The sequence below is a fragment of the Phyllobates terribilis genome, unplaced genomic scaffold, assembly GCF_046119375.1.
Source record: "Phyllobates terribilis strain yellow unplaced genomic scaffold, ASM4611937v1 Scaffold_11__3_contigs__length_659146591, whole genome shotgun sequence".
Classification (NCBI taxonomy): Eukaryota; Metazoa; Chordata; class Amphibia; order Anura; family Dendrobatidae; genus Phyllobates; species Phyllobates terribilis.
In genome coordinates this window covers 476,064,929-476,086,761 of record NW_027362771.1, presented here as the reverse complement: position 1 = coordinate 476,086,761, position 21,833 = coordinate 476,064,929, and the positions used below count along the sequence as shown (strand labels likewise).

At 47.2% G+C, this 21,833-nt stretch overlaps 1 protein-coding gene across 1 annotated transcript in view; it reads right to left on the bottom strand.

Moving 5' to 3' along the window:
* The window catches only part of PLEKHO2 (pleckstrin homology domain containing O2), a 149,203-nt gene extending 128,633 nt beyond the window's left edge, over positions 1 to 20,570 (bottom strand). The window contains exons 1-2 of the mRNA XM_073653393.1: positions 20,517 to 20,570; positions 20,247 to 20,398 (exon numbers count right to left, since the gene is read on the bottom strand). Coding sequence (XP_073509494.1) covers positions 20,247 to 20,249 — 3 coding nt within the window. The 5' untranslated portion in view covers positions 20,250 to 20,398; positions 20,517 to 20,570. The remainder of the gene's footprint in view (positions 1 to 20,246; positions 20,399 to 20,516) is intronic.
* Positions 20,571 to 21,833: the final 1,263 nt, after the last annotated feature.

Genomic DNA, 21,833 nt, shown 5'->3' with positions numbered 1-21,833 from the left:
TCCTCATGCAAAACAATTGAAGCAGAAACCATCCAAAACCTGACAAATTCAATGGACGAGAGAGTTCAGAAGCTCCTTTCGAACAAGGGGTCCTATGTGAAAATGTAACATCACCTAGAATAAAGTTTTGAGTTGAAAACTGTTTGATTTCAGTTTCTTACAACCTGCTAATGCTTATAATTTCAAAAATGACCATTTTTTTGGTCTTTATTAAAATGAAAAGGTTGATCGAAAAGTTTGGGGGATCTAAGAGTGTGGCAACCCAGTAGTCATGATTACTTCGAATTCTGACAATATGAGGGTCATGCTGCAGGTAGTGCAGCAAGAAGGCACTTATGTGTCTTGCGCATCTCGGAGCCCCAAAATTATTTTCCGGGCTAGATGCAGCTAAAAATTATTATTAATTTTAAATCTGGTGACGCTTTAGTATAGATGGCCTAATAGGATCAGTGCTGCACACTGCTACAAAGCCCAAATTATTTTCCAGTCAAGATACAGATAAACATGATTAGTAATTTTAAATCTGGTGGAGCTTATTATAGATGGCCTAATAGAATCAGTGCTGCACACTGCTACAAAGCCCAAATTATTTTCCAGTCAAGATACAGATAAACATGATTAGTAATTTTAAATCTGGTGGAGCTTATTATAGATGGCCTAATAGAATCCGTGCTGCACACTGCTACAAAGCCCAAATTATTTTCCAGCCAAGATACAGATAAACATGATTAGTAATTTGAAAGCTTAAAACGGTTGGTAGGGTGATTTTAACCAATCATCAAGCTTTTACTCTCCCCAGGATGACACAGGGGTAGAAAAGTCGTTTCGGATCCATGATTTGTTCATCTTTATGAACGTGAGTCTGTCTACATTATCAGTGGAGAGCCGCGTGCGCTTATCTGTCAGCACACCACCAGCAGCGCTGAACACACGTTCAGACAGAACGCTGGCTGCGGGGCATGACAAGATCTCCAAGGCGTAAGTGGCTAGCTCCGGCCATTTATCCAGATTGGAAGCCCAAAAAGAGCAAGGGTCCAGTGACACAGTCATGGCTTCAATGTTTACTTGGAGATACTCCTGTACCATCGTCTCTAGGCGTTGACTATGTGTCAGACTTCTTGTCTCCTGTGGCCTTGCAAAGGATGGGCTAAAAAAGTGGTGAAATGATTCCGCAAAATTGATGTTACCAGCAGATACTGTGGTTCTGTTACGGTTTGAGTGCTGAACACTTGACGGTCCCACGGTTGGCAAGTTGGAACTGTGAGATTCACTACGTGCACCACTGGTATTTTGTGGAAAAGCACATGTAAGATTCTGCAACAGTCTCTGCTGATACTCCTGCATGCGTGCATCCCTTTCTATGGCAGGAATAATTTCTGCAAATTTACTTTTGTACCGGGGATCTAACAGTGTGGCAACCCAGTAGTCAGGATTATTTCTAATTCTCACAATTCATGTTGCAGGTAGTGCAGCAAGAAGGCACTCATGTGTGTTGCGCATCCAGGAGCACCAAGTCCCTGTTGTGTTGGTGGCGAGGTAACAATCATGCTTCCTTCCTCTGTCCTCTCCCCCCAACCTCGCACAACAGAAATGTGATCAAGGTCTCCCTCATCTGATGAGTCTTCCATCAGTTCGTCCTCCACTTCTTCCTGGGCTCCTGCACCTTCCTCACTAGTTTGGCTGCTACCATGCGCCCTGGTAAAACCATCTCCCCCACCCTCACATGCCTGCCGCCTTGGTGCTGCCGACCGTCTGGACCTTGCAGATGTTAGCCCTTCCGCATACAACTCCTCCTCCTCTACTTCCTCCACCTCCTCTTGTGCCACCACCTGACTCCGAATTCTGTTTAACATGTGCTGCAGCATGTAAATCACCGGAATAGTCATGCTGATAATGGCATCGTCAGCACTAAACATCTTCGTCGCCATTTCAAAACTGTGCAGAAGGGTGCATAGGTCCCTGATCTGAGACCACTCCTCCAGCGTGATTTGCCCCACCTCTGGATCTCGTTGGCCCAGGCTATACGTCAGAACGTATTGCACCAGGGCTTGTCGGTGCTGCCACAGTCGCTGCAACATGTGCAGAGTTGAATTCTACCGGGTAGGCACATCGCATTTTAGCCGGTGAAGTGGCAGGCCCAACGACTTCTGTAGAGATGTAAGTCGCTGAGCTGCGGGATGCGAACGGCGGAAGTGAGCACACAGCGACCGTGCCCTCTGCAGAAGGCCATCTAGTCTGGGATAGTGGGCTAAAAATTGCTGGACAACCAGGTTCAACACGTGAGCCATACAAGGCACGTGTGTGACATTGCCCCGGCGAAGGGCCGCACCCAGGTTTGCAGCATTGTCGCACACGGCCTTCCCTGGTTTCAGGTCCAGTGGAGACAACCATTCATGAAATTGGTTCTACAGAGCTGACCACAACTCCTCAGCTGTGTGACTCACATTTCCCAGACATTTCAATGTAAAAACCGCCTGATGACGTTGAGCCCTACTGCCAGCATAGTAAGGAGGTGTGCAGGATCCCTTCTGCGCAGTTAGAAAACTTGTGGCATGACCAGACAGGCTTTGGGTGCAGGTGGAAGACTGAGAGGAGGTTGATGAGGCAGAAGCAGTGGAGGAACTTTGACATAAAGAGGATTGACGCACAACTCGTGGGGACGGCAAGACTTGGACAGCAGCCCCTTGTCCTGCTGTCACCATAGTTACCCAGTGCCCAGTCAGCGACATGTAACGCCCCTGTCCATGCCTACTCGTCCAAGTGTCTGTGGTGAAATGCACCCTATCACACACAGAGTTTCTCAAAGAAGCGGTGATGTTGTGTGCGACATGCTGGTGGAGCGCAGGCACACCTTTCTTTGAGAAGTAGTGCCGACTGGGCATCTGGTACTGGGGCACTGCGACGGACATAAGGTCTCGAAAATCCTCTGTGTCCACCAGGCGGAAAGGCAGCATTTCTGTAGCCAAGAGCTTGCAGATGGTGAAATTCAACCTCTTAGCTTTCTCATGGCTAGGAGGAAATGGTCTTTTACTTGTCCACATCTGGGGGACCGAGGGCTGGCTATTGTGCTTAGACGGGGTTGATAAGGGTGTCCCCGGCAAACTGCCGGTCTGTGAGGAAGATGCAGGCGGACATGTTAGGTTGCCTTGATCCAAAGGTGGTGCTATCGATGTCGGACAGCGCTCAACACCAGCTGGTGTTACCACCTCCAAAGAAAATGATGACCTGCCAATCACGCTGGCTGTTGCGGGTAAAGAGGTGGCAGGTCTGCGCCCCAAAACAGGTGTGACTGCTGTCCCCCCAGTCACAGAGGATGAAGAGGCCGCGGATGCACAAGATATGGCAGACGGTGGTTGGCCCGGCCGGCTAGGCCGCATTGTAGCACACTGAGCTTCCCACTGCAACTTATGCTTCATGTCCATGTGCCGGTTCATGCATGAAGTACTCAAACTATGTATTTTTTGGCCTCTACTTAGCTTTTGCTGACAAATGTTACAGATAACACGAGTTGGGTCATCTTTATCGATCTGAAAAAATGCCCAGGCTATGCAAGGCTTAGCACTCATGCGACCTGAAGAGCCACCACGACTTGTGGTGAGAGGCAGAGTTGTGTTTGAGGATGCAGTTGTTGACGTGCTTCCAGTACTACGTCTCTGTCCAGGAAGGCGCAACCTGACCTCGTCGTCACTAGCATCTTCCTCCACCTCCTCTGCTGACCTCATCTCTTGGCTGACTGTGGGTTGACAGTAAGTGGGATCTCAAACCTCATCATCATCACCCTGTGCGTTATCACACCCGTCGTCCTCAGAGCCAACCTGTTCCTGCCCTGACAAAAAACTAAAGTTGTCGCTCCAATCAGGTATTTGAGTCTTATCATCGTCTTCCTCATTGTCTTCACCAACAGGAGTTACAGTTTGGGAATGAGGGTCTACATTATGGTCAGAATCTTCTGCGTCTGGTCCTGGAACCGACTCAAAGATTCTGGGCATCAGTGCAGATCATTTCCTCGTCTGGATTCACAGAAGCGCTGGAGTCGACCTCTGATTCCCAGGCTATAGTATGAGTAAACAGCTCTGCAGACTCAACCATCTGTTCTACCTCATACTCAGACGGGCAGCTGGAGATTTGGGAGCTGTGAGGAAGCAAGTGCGATTGGGGTGACACCTTTGAGGACTGGAGTATTTGTGATGTTGAAGTTGATGTGGAGGAGAGCCCACTTAAAGGAGCACTTGATATCCGTTGAAGCACCTGCTGTTTTTGTGCCTCATCTGGAATTTGTAGCGATTGGCGTGGCCGTAAGAAAGGGATCTTATCACATTGTCCGCTAAAAGAAGTAGACATTTTAGTTTGGCTGGAAGATGGTCTTTCTTCTGCAGATGTTACTGTTGCTTTAACACCTACCCCACGGACACAACCTTTTTTCCCCTTCCCAACACGCCTATTCCCCTTTCCACCAGCAGCAGGCCTTTTTCCACTCATTTTGGTGGTTAACTAATTCACAACTCTGGAGTTGTTTGCACAAAAAAACAATGGATGGGAACCGAGCAGAGCTGAGTGGCCAAACTGTGGTATTAGGCCAAAACTATTGGCTGGGTTAGATGCAGAAAAAAATTATATTCAATTTGCAACCTGATGGAGGTCAGTATAGATGGACTAATAGAACAAGTCCCACACACAGCTAGAAGCCCAAATATTTTTTCAGAGGTAGATGCAGAAAAATTTTTTATTCAGTTTGCAACCTGATGGAGGTCAGTATAGATGGACTAATAGAACAAGTCCCACACACAGCTAGAAGCCCAAATATTTTTTCAGAGGTACTGTAGATGCAGATAAAAATTATTTTTAATTTGCAACCTGATGGAGGTCAGTATAGATGGACTAATAGAGAAAGTCCCACACACTGCTAGAAGGCCAAATATTTTTTCAGAGCTAGATGCAGAAAAAAATTATATTCAGTTTGCAACCTGATGGAGGTCAGTATAGATGGACTAATAGAGAAAGTCCCACACACTGCTAGAAGGCCACATATTTTTTCAGAGGTAGATGCAGAAAAAAATATATTCAGTTTGCAACCTGATGGAGGTCTGTATAGATGGATTAATAGAACAAGTCCCACACACAGCTAGAAGCCCAATATTTTTTCAGAGGTAGATGCAGAAAAAAATATATTCAGTTTGCAACCTGATGGAGGTCAGTATAGATGGACTAATACAACAAGTCCCACACACAGCTAGAAGCCCAATATTTTTTCAGAGGTAGATGCAGAAAAAAATATATTCAGTTTGCAACCTGATGGAGGTCTGTATAGATGGATTAATAGAACAAGTCCCACACACAGCTAGAAGCCCAATATTTTTTCAGAGGTAGATGCAGAAAAAAATATATTCAGTTTGCAACCTGATGGAGGTCTGTATAGATGGATTAATAGAACAAGTCCCACACACAGCTAGAAGCCCAATATTTTTTCAGAGGTAGATGCAGAAAAAAATATATTCAGTTTGCAACCTGATGGAGGTCTGTATAGATGGACTAATACAACAAGTCCCACACACAGCTAGAAGCCCAATATTTTTTCAGAGCTAGATGCAGAAAAAAATTATATTCAATTTGCAACCTGATGGAGGTCAGTATAGATGGACTAATAGAATGATGCTATGCCCAAAAGATTTTACTTCACTAGGTGCAGTAAAAAAATTGGTATTCTATACACAGGTGGTATATCTTGCAACACAGATAGGCTACTCCACTGACTAACACACTCTGCAATAGGCCAAAAAGGATTAGCTTTGCTAGATTCAGCCAAATGCTGTGAAAAAAACTTGCACAGCACTGGCACAGACCTGCCTGGCAAAAACTGATAGGAACTGATGTAACCTAGTCCTGAAAAGGACTCCAATTACAATTAGTCTTTACTCCCACAATCTATCTATTTAAGAGCACAGACCTGCCTGATAAAAGTCGTAGGAAATGCTGTAACCTAGTCCTTAAAAGGACTGCAATCACAACTATTCCCTACTCCCAAGCTATCTGTAGATTTGTGCGAAAATTGGCTTGAAATTAACAAGGTATAGCGCACACAGCAACAGCGGTGCCGTCTAACACGCAGCTGCAGCAGTGAGAACATGGTGGCGACGGGGAAAATGGCTTGGTCTTATAGGGCAAGGACATGTGACATACACTGCCAATCACACATGCCCTTGCTTGTGTGAAAAAAAGCACTTCGCTCCGTGTGTGCGCTGCTGATAGGCTGACAGATTGCACCTCCCCACTGCAAATGCGGGAAAGAGAAAAAAAAAATGGAGATCTTCATTGTTCCTGCAGAGATCCATCCCCTGCCCCTCCCCCCACCCCGCTGTACACTCAAACTGCGTATTAACATTAATTTTCATCATTACTGAGAAGAAATCCAGTTATGATTTTGGTGCACGAACAGTTATCGAACATAACCTCGAACAGCCGAATTTTTCTCAAATTGTTCGTGTTCGCCGAACGGCTCGAACACCGCCCAAAACAGCTCGAATTTGAGATTGGCGAACAGTTCGAGTAGAACAACGCTCATCTCTATCCATAACGACCCAAGCTATCAAGAAATAAAATAAAACACGGCAAAAATGTTCGAAAGGTGTATAGAAAAAAAAATGGTATCACTAAAAATGTTAAAGAATGCGGCCCCCCAAATTAAATTTTTTTCCATGTGTAGCCCATATACCCAGCCGACTTTGAGACCCCTGGTGTAGGGATTGTTAGTCAATGTGCTGAGGTGTGGTTAGTGCCGCCGCTCATTATGAACGGAGCGGTGACTGAAGCCACGCAAGCCGCACCTTTATGACTGAAAGCCCAAAGCTGCCGGAAGCATAAAGTACCAGTAGTGGGGCTTTCAGTGCAGCGTCCGGGCAGATTTAGAACGCTATTAACCTTTAGACTGTCCCCATATCTGCAGGTTAATTGCATTTGGGGACATGACAGGTTCCCTTTAACTAAACAACTAACTATTTTATTTCCCTTTCTCATAAGAAACTAAATGAGCCACATATTACCTTATTTATCAAAGCGATTACGCCAAAACTCTGACGTAAAAACACATTGACAAGTCGCAAAATTTTTCTAAATGTGGAGTTGTACAAAAATTTGGAAACTTTTGACATTTGCATGCCAGTTTTCGCCAGCTCAAACGAAACGGGAAGAGCTAGGGTGGGCCAAGGTCACGGCAGAACATAGCAATGCCCACCCCACAAATTCATGATGAGCTGAGTGGGTCTTAGGCTATTTTATCACTTAGTGAGTTTGCTGCTTTTTTTTTTTTTAGTAGCCAAAAAAGGCTCTCTTAGCAGTAAAAACGCTGCGTTCAAAATGCCCGTTCAGCATTTCCACTGTATTTTTTATGGATTTTTTGCAGCATTTTTTGGGTGCTGATTTATATTTGAGTTTTTTCACTTTCTCATTGCTTTCTAGGAGTGAAAAAAAAACACTGCAAAAAAAGCTGAAGAAAATGCTGTAAGAACTGACATGCCACAGATTTAAAAAACGCTGCAGTTCTCAAATTCAGTCCGGAAACAAGAAACAAGCGTGTGCATGAGATTTCTGAAATCTCATAGCTTTTGCTGACAGTGTAAAAAACAGTTTCTAATTTTCATAGAAAAGCTGCAAAAACACTGCATGTGAACATAGCCTTAGGGATTACTTGCAATGTAATTGGATGAGTGAAATCCGATAAAAAAATCGGATTGCGCACGCCCCAATGTTAACCTATGGTACAGCTCAAATCTGCAATCATTTTCTGATTCCGATTTGGCATGCGAAAACAATCGCAGCATGCTGCGATTGCACCCGTGAATCAGATCGCACACACCCATATAAACCTATGGGTGCGTGTGAAACATCGCACTGCTCTCAGATATCACACGAGTGCAGTGCGATTCCCACGGATGCCGGCAACAGAGGAGAGGATGCCGGCAACAGAGGAGAAGGAGAAATTACTTTCTCCATCTCATGTGCAACTGTGCTGCGATTCTGTCGTGCGAGAGGATCGGAGCACATAGCACTGACACTCGGCTCCTGCTCGCAGCAAAGCAGGAGCCAAGTGTCATTAGCATCGGATGTGATTCGCTAATGTGTCACCGGCCTTATGCTACAAGTCTTAATTCAGTCTGACTTGCCTGATTCAGAAAGACACATGCACCTCTCAATAAATCAAGCACCTCTGACACCAGCACGCCCCGTCATGATCATGAACACCAATGTTAATAAAATCAATCACAAATTATTAAACAACATGTATGTAAGTACCTGGATAAGAATGAAGTGATTAACCAGAGTCAGCATGGGTTTGTAACTAACAAGTCATGTCAGACTAACTTAATTTCCTTCTATGACAGAATCACTGACTGGGTGGATCAGGGAAATGCTGTAGATATAGTATATCTTGACTTTAGCAAAGCATTTGACAAAGTATCTCACACCATCCTAATTGAAAAAATGACCAAGTATGGAATGGACAAGGCAACTGTTAGGTGGATTCATAACTGGCTTAGTGATTGGACTCAAAGAGTGGTCGTAAATGGCTTCACATCCAGTTGGATGAATGTCTCAAGTGGGGTACCACAGGGCTCTGTCCTGGGACCTGTATTGTTCAACATCTTTATCAATGATTTAGATGAAGGAATTGAGGGTAAACTGATTAAATTTGCTGATGACACAAAGCTAGGGGGGATAGCTAATACTAGAGAAGAGAGAGAGAGGATTCAAAAAGACCTAAATAAACTGGAGCAGTGGGCAGTAACTAACAGAATGGTTTTTAACAGGGAAAAATGCAAAGTACTACATCTGGGCAATAAAAATGAAAAAAGCATATACAAAATGGGAGGAATAGAGCTAAGCAACAGTACATGTGAAAAAGACTTGGGTATACTAATAGATCATAGACTGAACATGAGTCAACAGTGTGATGCAGCAGCAAAAAAGGCAAATACAATTCTGGGATGTATTAACAGAAGCATACAGTCTAGATCACGTGAAGTCATTATCGGTCTTTACTCCTCTTTGGTCAGACCTCATCTGGAATACTGCGTCCGGTTTTGGGCACAACATTTTAAAAAAGACATCGACAAACTGGAGCAAGTTCAGAGAAGAGCGACCAGAATGGTGACCGGTCTGCAAACCATGTCCTATGAGGAACGGTTACAGGATTTGGGAATGTTTAGCTTGAAAAAAAGAAGACTGAGAGGAGACTTAATAGCAGACTACAAATATCTCAAGGGCTGTCACATTGTAGAAGGATCATCTTTATTCTCATTTTCACAAGGAAAGACTAGAAGCAATGGGATGAAACTAAATGGGAGGAGACACAGATTAGATATTAGAAAAAACTTTTTGACAGTGAGGGTGATCAATGAGTGGAACAGGCTGCCACGAGAGGTGGTTGTGAGTTCTCCTTCAATGGACGTCTTCAAACAGAGGCTGGACAGATATCTGTCTGAGATGATTTAGTGAATCCTGCTTTGAGCAGGGGGTCGGACCAGATGACCCAGGAGGTCCCCTCCAACTCTACCATTCTATGATTCTATGATTCAATCTTAATGAATCGGTCTATAGTGTATTCAAACTGTGGAATCAGGACTTCTGTTAGGCTCCAAGTTACCAATAGAGGGAGCCAGAGACAGCTGTTTATCAAGAGATGGAAATTCTGTACAATCATTAACTTCTGCTTATCTGGAGTCTCTGAATAAAACAAAGACCTTATCATGTGTGGCTATTTACATATTGACTACCATTTTGGCCCATTGTAACTAAAAATGTAAGCAAATTTGAAAATAGTTTTGATTGAAATTTACCATTTTGTGTATTCAGTTTCTATATAGACCTATGTGTTGCAGATTGATGCAGCTTCTGCACAATGGTTATTGCTTAGAAATTAACCCTATGATCCCTGATTCAAAATTTGTGGGAGTTTTTAAGTCACTTTTTTTTGTATTGCGGTATTTGTCACCGTTTTTTAGCCAAACTCTTCAAAATACCGCACGTAGTTCATGAATTTTGCCCAAAGTCAAAAATTGTACCTTTAACCTTTTGGCGACTCTTTAGTACATGAAGTTGCATGTACTGCAAAAAAAACAAAAAAAAAAACAATTGCACAAAAAGTTTCTGGTGTACAAAAAATATTAGTCTAGGGTGAGGGACTGGAGTATAATTTGTGACAAATTAACTTTTGGATAGTTGTAATTGATAAATCAGGTGAAAACATCTGGAAATCGCTAAACTCCGACCACAATAGTGAATTATAAAAAACAAATAGGCAAACACACATAAAATAGACTTTAAGGCTATGTGCCCACGATGCAGAAATGATGCAGAAATTTCCTGAGCATTTCTGCATCTCCTTGGCAGAAAAAACGCATGCAGATTTTACATGCGTTTTTTTCTGCCAGGGATAAGCGGTTTTGCATGCATTTCCGCATGCGTTTTTTCAAGCGCTTTTCCAAGCGATTTTGAGCATCACTTGAAAAAGTGCTTGACAAGTTGGTCACACAATATAAATCCATGCAACTGGCATGGATTAATAGTGTGTGACCAACTTATGCTGCTTTAAATGCAGCATCAATAGTAAAAAAAAAAAAAAAAAGAATTAAAAGGAAAAAAATAAAAAAAAACATTATACTTACCTCTCCGGTGGCCCTCAGTCTCCTTCTCCGGTGGCGTGCTCTGTCCTCGGCGTCCCGCGGTGTTCAGAAAGGACCTGCGCTGATGTTATTTAGTCAGCTGACAGGTCACGTGACCACTGACGTTGTCGATCACATGACTAAATATTTATTTTTTACGTTTTATTGTTTTTTTACTAATGGTACCTGGGTCTGGAGGAGAGTCTCTTGTCTCTTGTCATCTCTTGTCTTCGGCCTGCTTCACCTGCAGCCTGTTTTCTGTGCGTGTTTGGACTCCTCGTCATCTGCTACCTGTTTCCCACTGACAGCTCCGCCGGAGGGTTCAGTAAGTAACCTCTTGCATTGGCAGCGTCTTGCTGCAGGGGTAATTAAGATTGCGTTCTTTTGGGAAACCATTTGGATAAGTGACCACCTTCGCTTTTTTGACTTGGACACACCATTAACATTCACTGTGAGTGCATAGAGTTTCTATGGATCTTCCATTATGAATAGTGCGATTATGGACTAATTTACTTTTCTGTAGACTGCAATCATCTTATGGGCATTTAATCCTATGTTTAACACGCTTTGTAAGTTTTATGAAATGGATTAAGGATTTTTAAATACATCTATTAACTATACTTTGGTTCTCTCCTACCAATTTGCTGTTTTATCAATTCCTTTCTTAATTTCAAGTACGCATCTATGCACAGTGAGTAGCGAGACAGATTTACTTTTATTAAAATGTTTCTTCTCTCCCAACAGATTTTCACTCAAGGTCTGTGTATCTGTCTGCAGCTTCCTCACATTTATTCTATCCTCATCCTCAGGGCGCTTGTGTAATCAATTTATTTGTTTTGAATTATATTGATCCTAATGACAGATTTTCTTTAAGGTTTTTCATTTAGTCTCATTGCCAAAGGCGTATAAAATCCACATATTAAAAGAATAAGGTGCAAATGAAAAACAGGTTAAAAGCATAAAAAATAGACAATAAAAAGACACAAATGCAACAATGAATAGGACTCCATGAGTATACTGAACCTGACATTATATATTACTCCATTGTTTACTCCATTTTCTCATCAACCTACTTGTAATTACTGTACAGAGACATCTGTAGTCATTGCAGATCAGCATTATCCACACAGAACAAGGAGAGAGTAAAGAGACATTACTCACTGAAATCAGTTTATATATGGTAGCCATGTATAAAATGAAGGGATACAGACTAGAGTACTGACAGAAAAGATGAGAAAGGAAGAGCATGATTCATAGGGAACACCCCCTGAGCTCAGAACTTGCAGCTCTTCAAGCAGACATGTTAAAGAAGTAGGTCTTAAAAATAAAAATGGCATATACAAATCAGCCGCAATATGAAGCAAGTTTACAATGTACACAGATACAGTACAAATATAAAAAAAAATTCCTTCAAATTACCATAAACATAAATATGCAACAACCCAATGCGGTAGTGCATTTGTGGCACCCCAGGGGTCTGGTTTTCCACAGTAACAGCAATGTTATGTCTGAGAGCAGGTGGGAGGTCTCTTGGTCAGGGATCCTATGCATGCCACACCTCCTGCCCATTCCTGGGAGGGGAAGAACTTCCCCTATATAAACCTAGGGCTGAAGCAGGGTGAGTGAGTAGAGAAGAAGCAGAGAAAAGAAGCAAATATAGGAAGAAACAACAGGAGCTCTGTGGGAGCAGTGTTACAAGGAGTCAGGGGCTGGCAGCTGCAGAGCTCGCCCTGACTGAGAAGTTATCACCGGACCCGGAGTCCGAGGCTGTGGGGACTAACTCCTATCCAGCAGCAGAAACCGACCGGCAGGGGATTGCAGGTCCTCTGGCCCAGAAACCCGAAGGCCCCGAGTCACCGGCCATACGGGTGAGCACCACACGGTACACTCAGGGACGTGGGCTACTTATACCCGCCTCTAGCAAGGTAGCCAGAAAAGTATCGTTAGATTGGGAGGCCTACAACTCCGCCTGGCCAGGGGAGATCCCATCTGCTCAAGGACTGACCAGGCCCCAATCGCTAGCCAGTACTCCGGGAGGGTCTATCTTTGTCACCAGTAAAGACCCTGAACTACACAGTACCGTCTCCGAGTGGTTCCTGCTACCCCCATCATCCACGTCGGCTGCCCTGAGGCCATACCCCTCCCGTTGGGGGTTATACTATCACGCTGCACAATCCTACCACCGGCCTCAGCGGTCTGCCCTGCAGCAGCAGCTCCCTGGCTGCACTCAACGGGTGGCGTAGTCGTCCAACATCTACCGCTAAAACAGCGCCACTTAGTCTGACTCCCTGGGCACGGACCGGATCACCGCCACGAGACTACAACCCTCAACAGATCCGGCTCCGGGTAAGCTCCCGCGTGCGCAACGCAGCGCGACACAGGCCCAGGGGCGCGTCAACTTTTGGCGTAGTCGGCAGGATTTCGTGCCCGCAACCACCGGGTACTGCGTGCCTGAAAAAGAGACTTTTAAAACTTACCATCCGTGAAGATTCCCGCCATCCGGCGCCATCTTCAGCCTTCTTCCCGCCATCTGTGGAGTTTTCCCGCCATTGGGCGCCATCTTGAGGACGCCGCGCGGGAAGAAGAGGGGCGTGGACTCCGAAAGCGCGCGAGAACTGAAGCCCCGCCTCACGTCCCGACGTTGCGTAAGGTCCTGGAAGGAGCCCAGCAGACGCCGACGTCACAGGAGCGCGACGGAAGGTCCTCAACCCTGACGATCCACTGCGGAGCCGCGGCCTACGGAAGAGGATCATCGCAAGGTAGGCCACGGTCCACTAGGGGGGAGAAGGATGTCGGATACGGAGGAGAGCTTCACCGCTCCAACCCCCGCCAGCGCCACCGCTGTTGCGGTCATGCCTTTCACCATGCCCTATATCCCGGGGACAGCCTGGCTACCCCAGTACTCAGGGGAGTCACATACCCTGCAGGACTTTAGAGAAAAACTGGATAGCCTCTTCCAGGTGTACCCCCTCACAGAAGAGCAAAAAGTAAGCATCCTGGTGGCCCAATTAACCGGGGCAGCCCAAAGGGAGGTAAAGTCCTGGCCACCTGGGGGGAGGACTGTCGCAGGGATACTAACCCGGCTGAGGGACACCTTTGATACCCGCACCTCAGCCGAGATCAAGCTTAGATTCTACGGGTGCAAACAGCGGGCACATGAGAGTATAAGGGACTATGCCCTGAACCTACAAGAGGCCCTGAGAGCCATTAAGCAGACCGACCCTGACGGCGTGGGAGACGAGGACAGGCTGTTAACTGAACAATTTATAGAGGGTTTATATTGCAATGCCCACCGAACCCAGTTGCGGGCAATGGCCTTACAGGACCCTCATCTGGGATTTGCACAGTTCAAGGACAGAGCCATCCGGGTGCTCCGAGAACCGGCACCAGGTGGCGTTGTGACCCACAGACGCCCCACTACCACCTACCACCAGGAGGCGGCGCCCTTGTCGGCAGGGCCTGTGGGAGCTGATGCGCAGGCTTTGAACAATGACTCGGCTCCAGACCTGCACCATCAGGTCCAAGAGCTAGCTAAAAGCGTTGCTGCGCTAACCCAAACTGTGCAGTCTTTACAGGTTTCCACTCCAGGGAAGATCCAGCTGGCATCCGGACCGGAGGACATCCCGTGGCGTCGACCAAGGAGGATCCCACCGGCCAGAGGAAGACCCAGCGACCGATACAACGAGGACGGACGACCCATCTGCCGCCGCTGTAATCAACCCGGACATATGGCAAGATACTGTCCTTTAAACTGGCACAACCTAGGGTAGAGGGCCAACCCCTAGGAAAAAGATCATCAGGCCCATCAAACTGGCGCGACAAATATGTGGGAGGACGTCCAGTCTTGCCTGTGGTACTGGATGGCATTCCTATGAGTGCCCTACTGGACACCGGGTCACAGGTCACCACCATCCCGTACGTGCTCTTCAAGCAGTACTGGAATGACTCGGATATTACCCGCTACCCTGACGACGACTTGAGTATCATCGCCAGCAATGGTCAGCCCGTGCCACAGATCGGATTTAAAGAGGTGACCATTAAAATTGGTAGAGTTGAACTGGCAGCACAGGGACTGATCATTGTAGACATTGACAAACACGAGAGTCACCCAAAGATAACTCTAGGAACTAATGTAATTGAAAATTGTCTTGCAGAGGTGATTTTCCTTTTACAGCAGGTTGCCAAGAACGCCAGCTCCGGCGAGCAGCGAGTGCTCCAAAAAGAGATCCCGGCACTGATGCGACGGCAACAGGTGGAACTCTCCGGCGGTGAGATTGGTAGCGTGAGAATGTGTGACCCTTTCCCTATTGCCATGCCCCCAAAAAGTGAAATGATGATTTGGTGCCGGGCAGCTATTGGTCTGAGAGGTAGAGATTACCAGGCAATGGTAGAACCAGTTTACTCAGACAGTAGGCCCACCATCTTGACAGCACGGGGGGTGGTTAATGTACGCCATGGGAGGGTGCCCGTTCGCATAATCAATATCGGGAAGAGGGAAGTGTACCTGCCCCGGTATGCCACGCTAGCCAAATTATATACCATTAACCAAAATGCTATACAATCTGTGGAACCCTTGCCTCCATCTCACCCGGAGGAAGGTAACGGCTCTAAGAAAACAATGGAGGACTGGTGTCAGCAACTACATTTGGGTACTGACTCCACTCCCTCACATCAGAAACAGGGAGTCTATCGGGTGGTTCAAGAGTACGAGAGAGTGTTTAGTAAACACCCGTTAGACTTCGGGCGAGTCAAGGGGGTAGAACACCACATCCCCACGGGAGACCATCCTCCCATAAAAGAGAGGTATCGACCCGTACCCCCTGCACACTACCAACACGCCAAGGGGATGCATAGAGACATGAAGGAGGCTGGGGTGATCAGGGATAGCTGTAGCCCCTGGGCAGCTCCACTAGTCTTAGTCAAAAAGAAAGACAACACCATGAGGATGTGTGTAGATTACCGGAAAATCAACCGTATCACACACAAGGATGCGTACCCCTTACCAAGGATAGAGGAGTCTTTGGCTGCTTTAAGATCTGCTAACTTCTTCTCTACCTTGGATCTCACTAGTGGGTACTGGCAGGTTCCTGTAGCAGAGGCGGACCGGGAGAAGACCGCATTCACCACCCCGATGGGACTTAGCGAGTTTACCTGCATGCCGTTCGGACTCTGCAACGCACCAGGAACCTTCCAACGATTAATGGAGTGCTGTCTGGGCCATAGAAACTTCGAGACGGTCCTGTTGTACCTGGACGATGTCATCGTATATTCTAAGACTTATGAGGACCACCTGAAACACCTGGCGGAAGTGTTCGAAGCTCTGACAAGCTACGGCCTAAAGGTGAAACCCTCCAAGTGTCACCTCCTGAAACCAAAGGTGCAGTACCTGGGACACGTGGTGAGCGCTGACGGAGTGGCTCCCGACCCTGATAAGATCACCGCAATTAAGGAATGGCCAAGTCCCTCCAGTGTAAAGGAAGTGCGGCAGTTCCTCGGGTTGGTAGGCTACTACCGCAGGTTCATCCCCGGTTTCACCAAAAAGGCAGCTCCTATGCAGGACCTCCTGATAGGCCAGTCCCGGAAGGCCAAGAACCAGAAGCCGCCCTTCAGATGGGAGAAGTTGGAAGAGGAGTCCTTCCGCCAGCTGAAGATGGCCCTCACGGGGGATGAAATCCTGGCGTACCCGGATTACAGCCAGCCCTTTATCCTCTACACCGACGCAAGTAACATCGGGCTAGGAGCCGTGCTGTCCCAGATCCAGCAGGGGAAAGAACGAGTAATCGCTTACGCCAGCCGAAAACTGCGACCCACCGAGAGAAACCCTGAGAATTACAGCTCATTTAAGCTAGAGTTCCTGGCAGTGGTGTGGGCAGTCACCGAACGCTTTAAGCACTACCTCGCTTCTTCCCGGTTCGTCGTGTACACGGATAACAACCCGTTGACACACCTGGACACAGCAAGACTCGGTGCCCTAGAGCAGAGATGGATGGCCCGTCTGTCCAACTACGAGTTCACAATCAAATACCGGGCAGGACGCTCCAATACCAAGGCGGACGCCCTGTCCAGGATGCCAAACCTACCGGACGTAGGAGAAGATCCAGAGGGACTGGAAGAAGTCGAACTCCCTGCGTTCCACCGGCATGGGACTATCCAGTATTCCCACCGGGTAAGGAGTAAGCAAGCCGCTACGTTTAACCCCTTGCCTCACTACAACTGGGAGGAAACGCAAGACAGTGACCCTGCCGTCCGACTGGTGAAGGAGATGCTGACTCGGCCAGAGGCTCGCCTTGACCCAGACGCTCCGGAGGAAGCCAAGCAACTGTGGGCTGAGAAGAGTCGACTGTTCCTTTATAAGGGGAAGTTGTGCCGCAGAATGGTTAACTCCCGGACGCATGAACTAATCTGGCAAGTAGTGGTGCCACGAAGAGACGCAGCCATGGTGATGGAGGCATACCACGACGGGGCTGGACACTTCGGATGGAAGAAGCTGGAGTTCCTGCTGCGCGAGCGGTTCCACTGGGTAGGCATGAGGGGAACCATCGAGAGGTGGTGCAGAGACTGTGGCCGGTGCAACCTAAGAAGGAAGGACCGTGCCAGCCAGAAGACTCCCCTGCAGTCCATCGTCACCCGGCAGCCGTTGGAACTGGTAGCCTTGGATCATGTAAAACTGACCCCAAGCAGAAGTGGCTACGTCTACGCACTAACCATTGTGGATCACTACTCCCGGTTCTTGGTTGTCGTCCCCGTCAAGGACTTAACAGCTCGAACAGCAGCGAGAGCCTTCCAGCAGCATTTCTGCCGTCCACACGGGTACCCGGACCAAGTGTTGACAGACCAGGGACCTGCCTTTGAAGCGGAGGTCTTCCAAGAATTCTGCACTCTGTATGGCTGCCGGAAGATAAGGACGACACCCTATCATCCGCAAACTAATGGACTTTGTGAGAAAATGAACCAGGTGGTAATGGATCTTCTGAAAACGTTGCCCCTGGAAGAACGCAGTCTGTGGCCTGAGAAGCTGCCCGATCTGGTGGACCTATACAACCACATCCCGGTAGGTTCCACCAACTGTACCCTGGCTTACCTAATGAGGGCGAGACCTGGTAAGTTACCTGTTGACCTGGAAGTGGCAGTCCTGACACCTGAGGACACTTCACCAGAAGCAGACTGGGACACAGAGAGGCAGCAGCAGTACCGGAGAGTACAGGAGAGCATGGAGCGAAGTCTCTGTCAGGCTAGGGAAAGACAAGAGAAAACTTACAACCAGTATGCTCCCACTGTTCCCCTGGTACCCGGAGAGCAGGTCTTGAAGAGAAAAAGACGGCTCCACAAGTTGGACGACCAGTGGGAGAAGGACCCGTACACCGTACTGCCCTCAAGCCACGACAACCCAAAGGTCTGTACCATCAGTAAAGACGGAGGGGAAACCACAACCATTGTATCCCGGGATCACCTGAAGAAGTGTCCCGAACAGCTACGGAACCCTGAAGAGGAACAAGAAGACCCTCGACCCGTAGAGGAAAGGGAAGACATGGTTAATACTGTGCTCGGAGACTTCCCTCGGTCTTGGACTCAAGTCAATGGTGCAGTTGTGGTACCCGTACTCACCTTCCTCCAACCAGCATCCCAAGCACCTACGGAGCAACAGGTAGAGCTGGAAGAACAGCCGGTCCAGGAGGCAGAAGACCCCACACCAGCAGACCAGGAGGATCAACCCTCTGCTTGCAGTGAGCCTGCCATATCCCTAGCGAACCAAAGGGCCCGTAGACCGCTGCCCAGTTTACCCTTAACAGCTCCTACACCCTGTAGTTCAGGGCCAGACAGTCAGCTCCGTAGGTCCACTAGGGCCACTAGGGGCCAGTTACCCGCACGTTGGAGGATTTGAAGTGTATAAATTGTTTTATTTGTGGTTACCTGTTTATTGTTGCTTGTGTATAATTATGTGTTTCTAGTTATTTTTAGGAGTCCTTGGTGGATTTACCGGGAATCCTTTGTACATAGTTGGAGCGTAACCCAGGACGGACTAAAGACTGTTAAGGACTCAGGGCAGGACAGACCCCTACCTGGTTACGTCTCCCTGTTTTGGTGAAATGGACACCTTGCTTTCTTCAAAGACTGCACCCGGTTACGGACATGCCGTGACCACCTTTATGTGTTTCTTTATTGTTATTGTTATATCTTGTTATGTTTTTCTAAAATATGTTTAGTCCCGGAGTACTAAATTTCACTAGGGGGGAATGTGGCACCCCAGGGGTCTGGTTTTCCACAGTAACAGCAATGTTATGTCTGAGAGCAGGTGGGAGGTCTCTTGGTCAGGGATCCTATGCATGCCACACCTCCTGCCCAGTCCTGGGAGGGGAAGAACTTCCCCTATATAAACCTAGGGCTGAAGCAGGGTGAGTGAGTAGAGAAGAAGCAGAGAAAAGGAGCAAATATAGGAAGAAACAACAGGAGCTCTGTGGGAGCAGTGTTACAAGGAGTCAGGGGCTGGCAGCTGCAGAGCTCGCCCTGACTGAGAAGTTATCACCGGACCCGGAGTCCGAGGCTGTGGGGACTAACTCCTATCCAGCAGCAGAAACCGACCGGCAAGGGATTGCAGGTCCTCTGGCCCAGAAACCCGAAGGCCCCGAGTCACCGGCCATACGGGTGAGCACCACACGGTACACTCAGGGACGTGGGCTACTTATACCCGCCTCTAGCAAGGTAGCCAGAAAAGTATCGTTAGATTGGGAGGCCTACAACTCCGCCTGGCCAGGGGAGATCCCATCTGCTCAAGGACTGACCAGGCCCCAATCGCTAGCCAGTACTCCGGGAGGGTCTATCTTTGTCACCAGTAAAGACCCTGAACTACACAGTACCGTCTCCGAGTGGTTCCTGCTACCCCCATCATCCACGTCGGCTGCCCTGAGGCCATACCCCTCCCGTTAGGGGTTATACTATCACGCTGCACAATCCTACCACCGGCCTCAGCGGTCTGCCCTGCAGCAGCAGCTCCCTGGCTGCACTCAACGGGTGGCGTAGTCGTCCAACATCTACCGCTAAAACAGCGCCACTTAGTCTGACTCCCTGGGCACGGACCGGATCACCGCCACGAGACTACAACCCTCAACAGATCCGGCTCCGGGTAAGCTCCCGCGTGCGCAACGCAGCGCGACACAGGCCCAGGGGCGCGTCACATTAATAGTTATGTTTTGCATTAATAGTCTGTGGAATACTATGCAAGTTTCTTAAAAATTTTCCACCCAAAACATTTATGTTTTATTCACTAAATAGGTAGATTTAGATTGGAAGATTTAGGACTACATAGGTCCTTTCATCAGAGATGTCGTTATTTCACAAGATGCCTGTGTATGCTAAAACAGAAATAACATTTGTAAATATGTTTTTCAGTTCTCAGTCCAATGCTTCAATGTCTGCATTCATCATTGCTTTGGCACAGCTATAAGGTCTTCTCAAAGTTTTATCATTTGAAGGTGATGCCAATGGGATATGTAGTGATTGAGTTGCAAGCAAGGCAAAAACATATTTGGAAGCGTTCCCCCAACCAAAAACATAAAGCTAAATTAATATAAATATTTCTAGTGTTTACGTTACCATTCTGAATGGACGGGACGTAAACGTTGATTTCCTCCATCATTGGTATAGTTCCAGTATTCCAGTACGAGTAGCCGGCCCACAGGCTCCTTCTTTGTCTCCCATGCGGCAGTGACCTTATTTTACTCGGCAATCAGCACTGCTGGCTCATCCTGAAAAAAATGCAAAGCATTGAAGTTAATAACCTTTCAGCCATTCTAGGAATTTCCTAGACATATTTCTAAGCTTGGTTCATCCAAGTTATAAACTCTCATCAATAACAATGTTCACCTAATGTAGCTCTCATTTCCATGGGAGAAAGGCTGTTCCAGCTGTCACACCCCGTTAGTGTTGTTCAGGACAAACAAAAAAGGGAAATCTCTCCCTGGAAGAATAACAATACTTCCTAGCTATATTGGATTGTGTGATGTGAGGCTATGTATTTGTGTTACATTTTTGGCTGCATTCGTTTTGCTTACTACTGAAACACATTTTCATTTAAATGCTAATATGTGTACATATAAAGGAGAGAATCTTGATGCCAAAAACTGCATTGTATTAAACAAAAACATCCTTTCTACAGATTTCCACTTCGCTGGTTATAAGAGCAGCTGTGTTTACTTAAGAAGTTTGTTAGTTTGATCTTATTTCATACTGTTATTTGTGAAACTCACCATAGGGGTCTGTGCAAAATCAATCTACGTGGAAACATTATTCTCATTATAATCATATAAAGTGTAAATCCTCCGAGACATTGGAAAATTATTTAAATGCAGTTCTAATAACATAAACACTGTGTTATGAGCTCATTTAGTGAGGGGGATGCTCTAAGCCGTAGGTCAGGGTAAGCGGCACGGATTAGAGGTCGCTGATGCATTGGAGCTGGGTTTGCTGGATGGCATGTGGATCAGTGAAGACCAATACATCTGGAAATGCAAGATGGCAGATGGATAAGCAAAGCAGGAAGCACTTGATACCCCAGAGCCAAATGTGCGGATTGCACTGAAAGAGCAGAATAGAAGATGCATTAGCACTAGAATAGCTTTGATGAATTATTAGAAACTTGACACAGGCAAGTTGTAGATGTGGCAGTGTAAGAGTGTGTCAGGGACAATCATGCTCTTTTTCCTCTCTGTTAAAACGGGTGCGCTTTGGTGTATTAACCCCTTTCCGGCCCAAGGCGTACTAATACGTAACTGTGCCCTGGGCCTTAAGCGCCAGATACGTATTAGTACGCCCTGGCGATTTCGCCTGCACACAGGCTGTGCGGACGCGATCGCTGCCGGGTGTCAGGTGATAGTCACAGCTGACACCCGGTGCTATGTGCTGGGAGCGATCCCGCATCACTCCCAACACATTAACCCCCGAAATGCTGCTATCGAAGTCGACTGCAGCATTCCGGTGGCAAGAGGAGGTAAGCGCTGGTACTCACCTCCTCTTTGGCGTCCCGTTGTGTCTGTGGCCGGGTCCTGTGGTTGTTGTGGTGCCCCTGCGGGTTCAGTCGCCACAGATGTACTGCATCTCACCCAGAGGTGTGGTACCCCACTCTCAGGTAAGAAGGGAGTACTACCCAGGACCCATACACCCACATCCAACACATTCCACTCC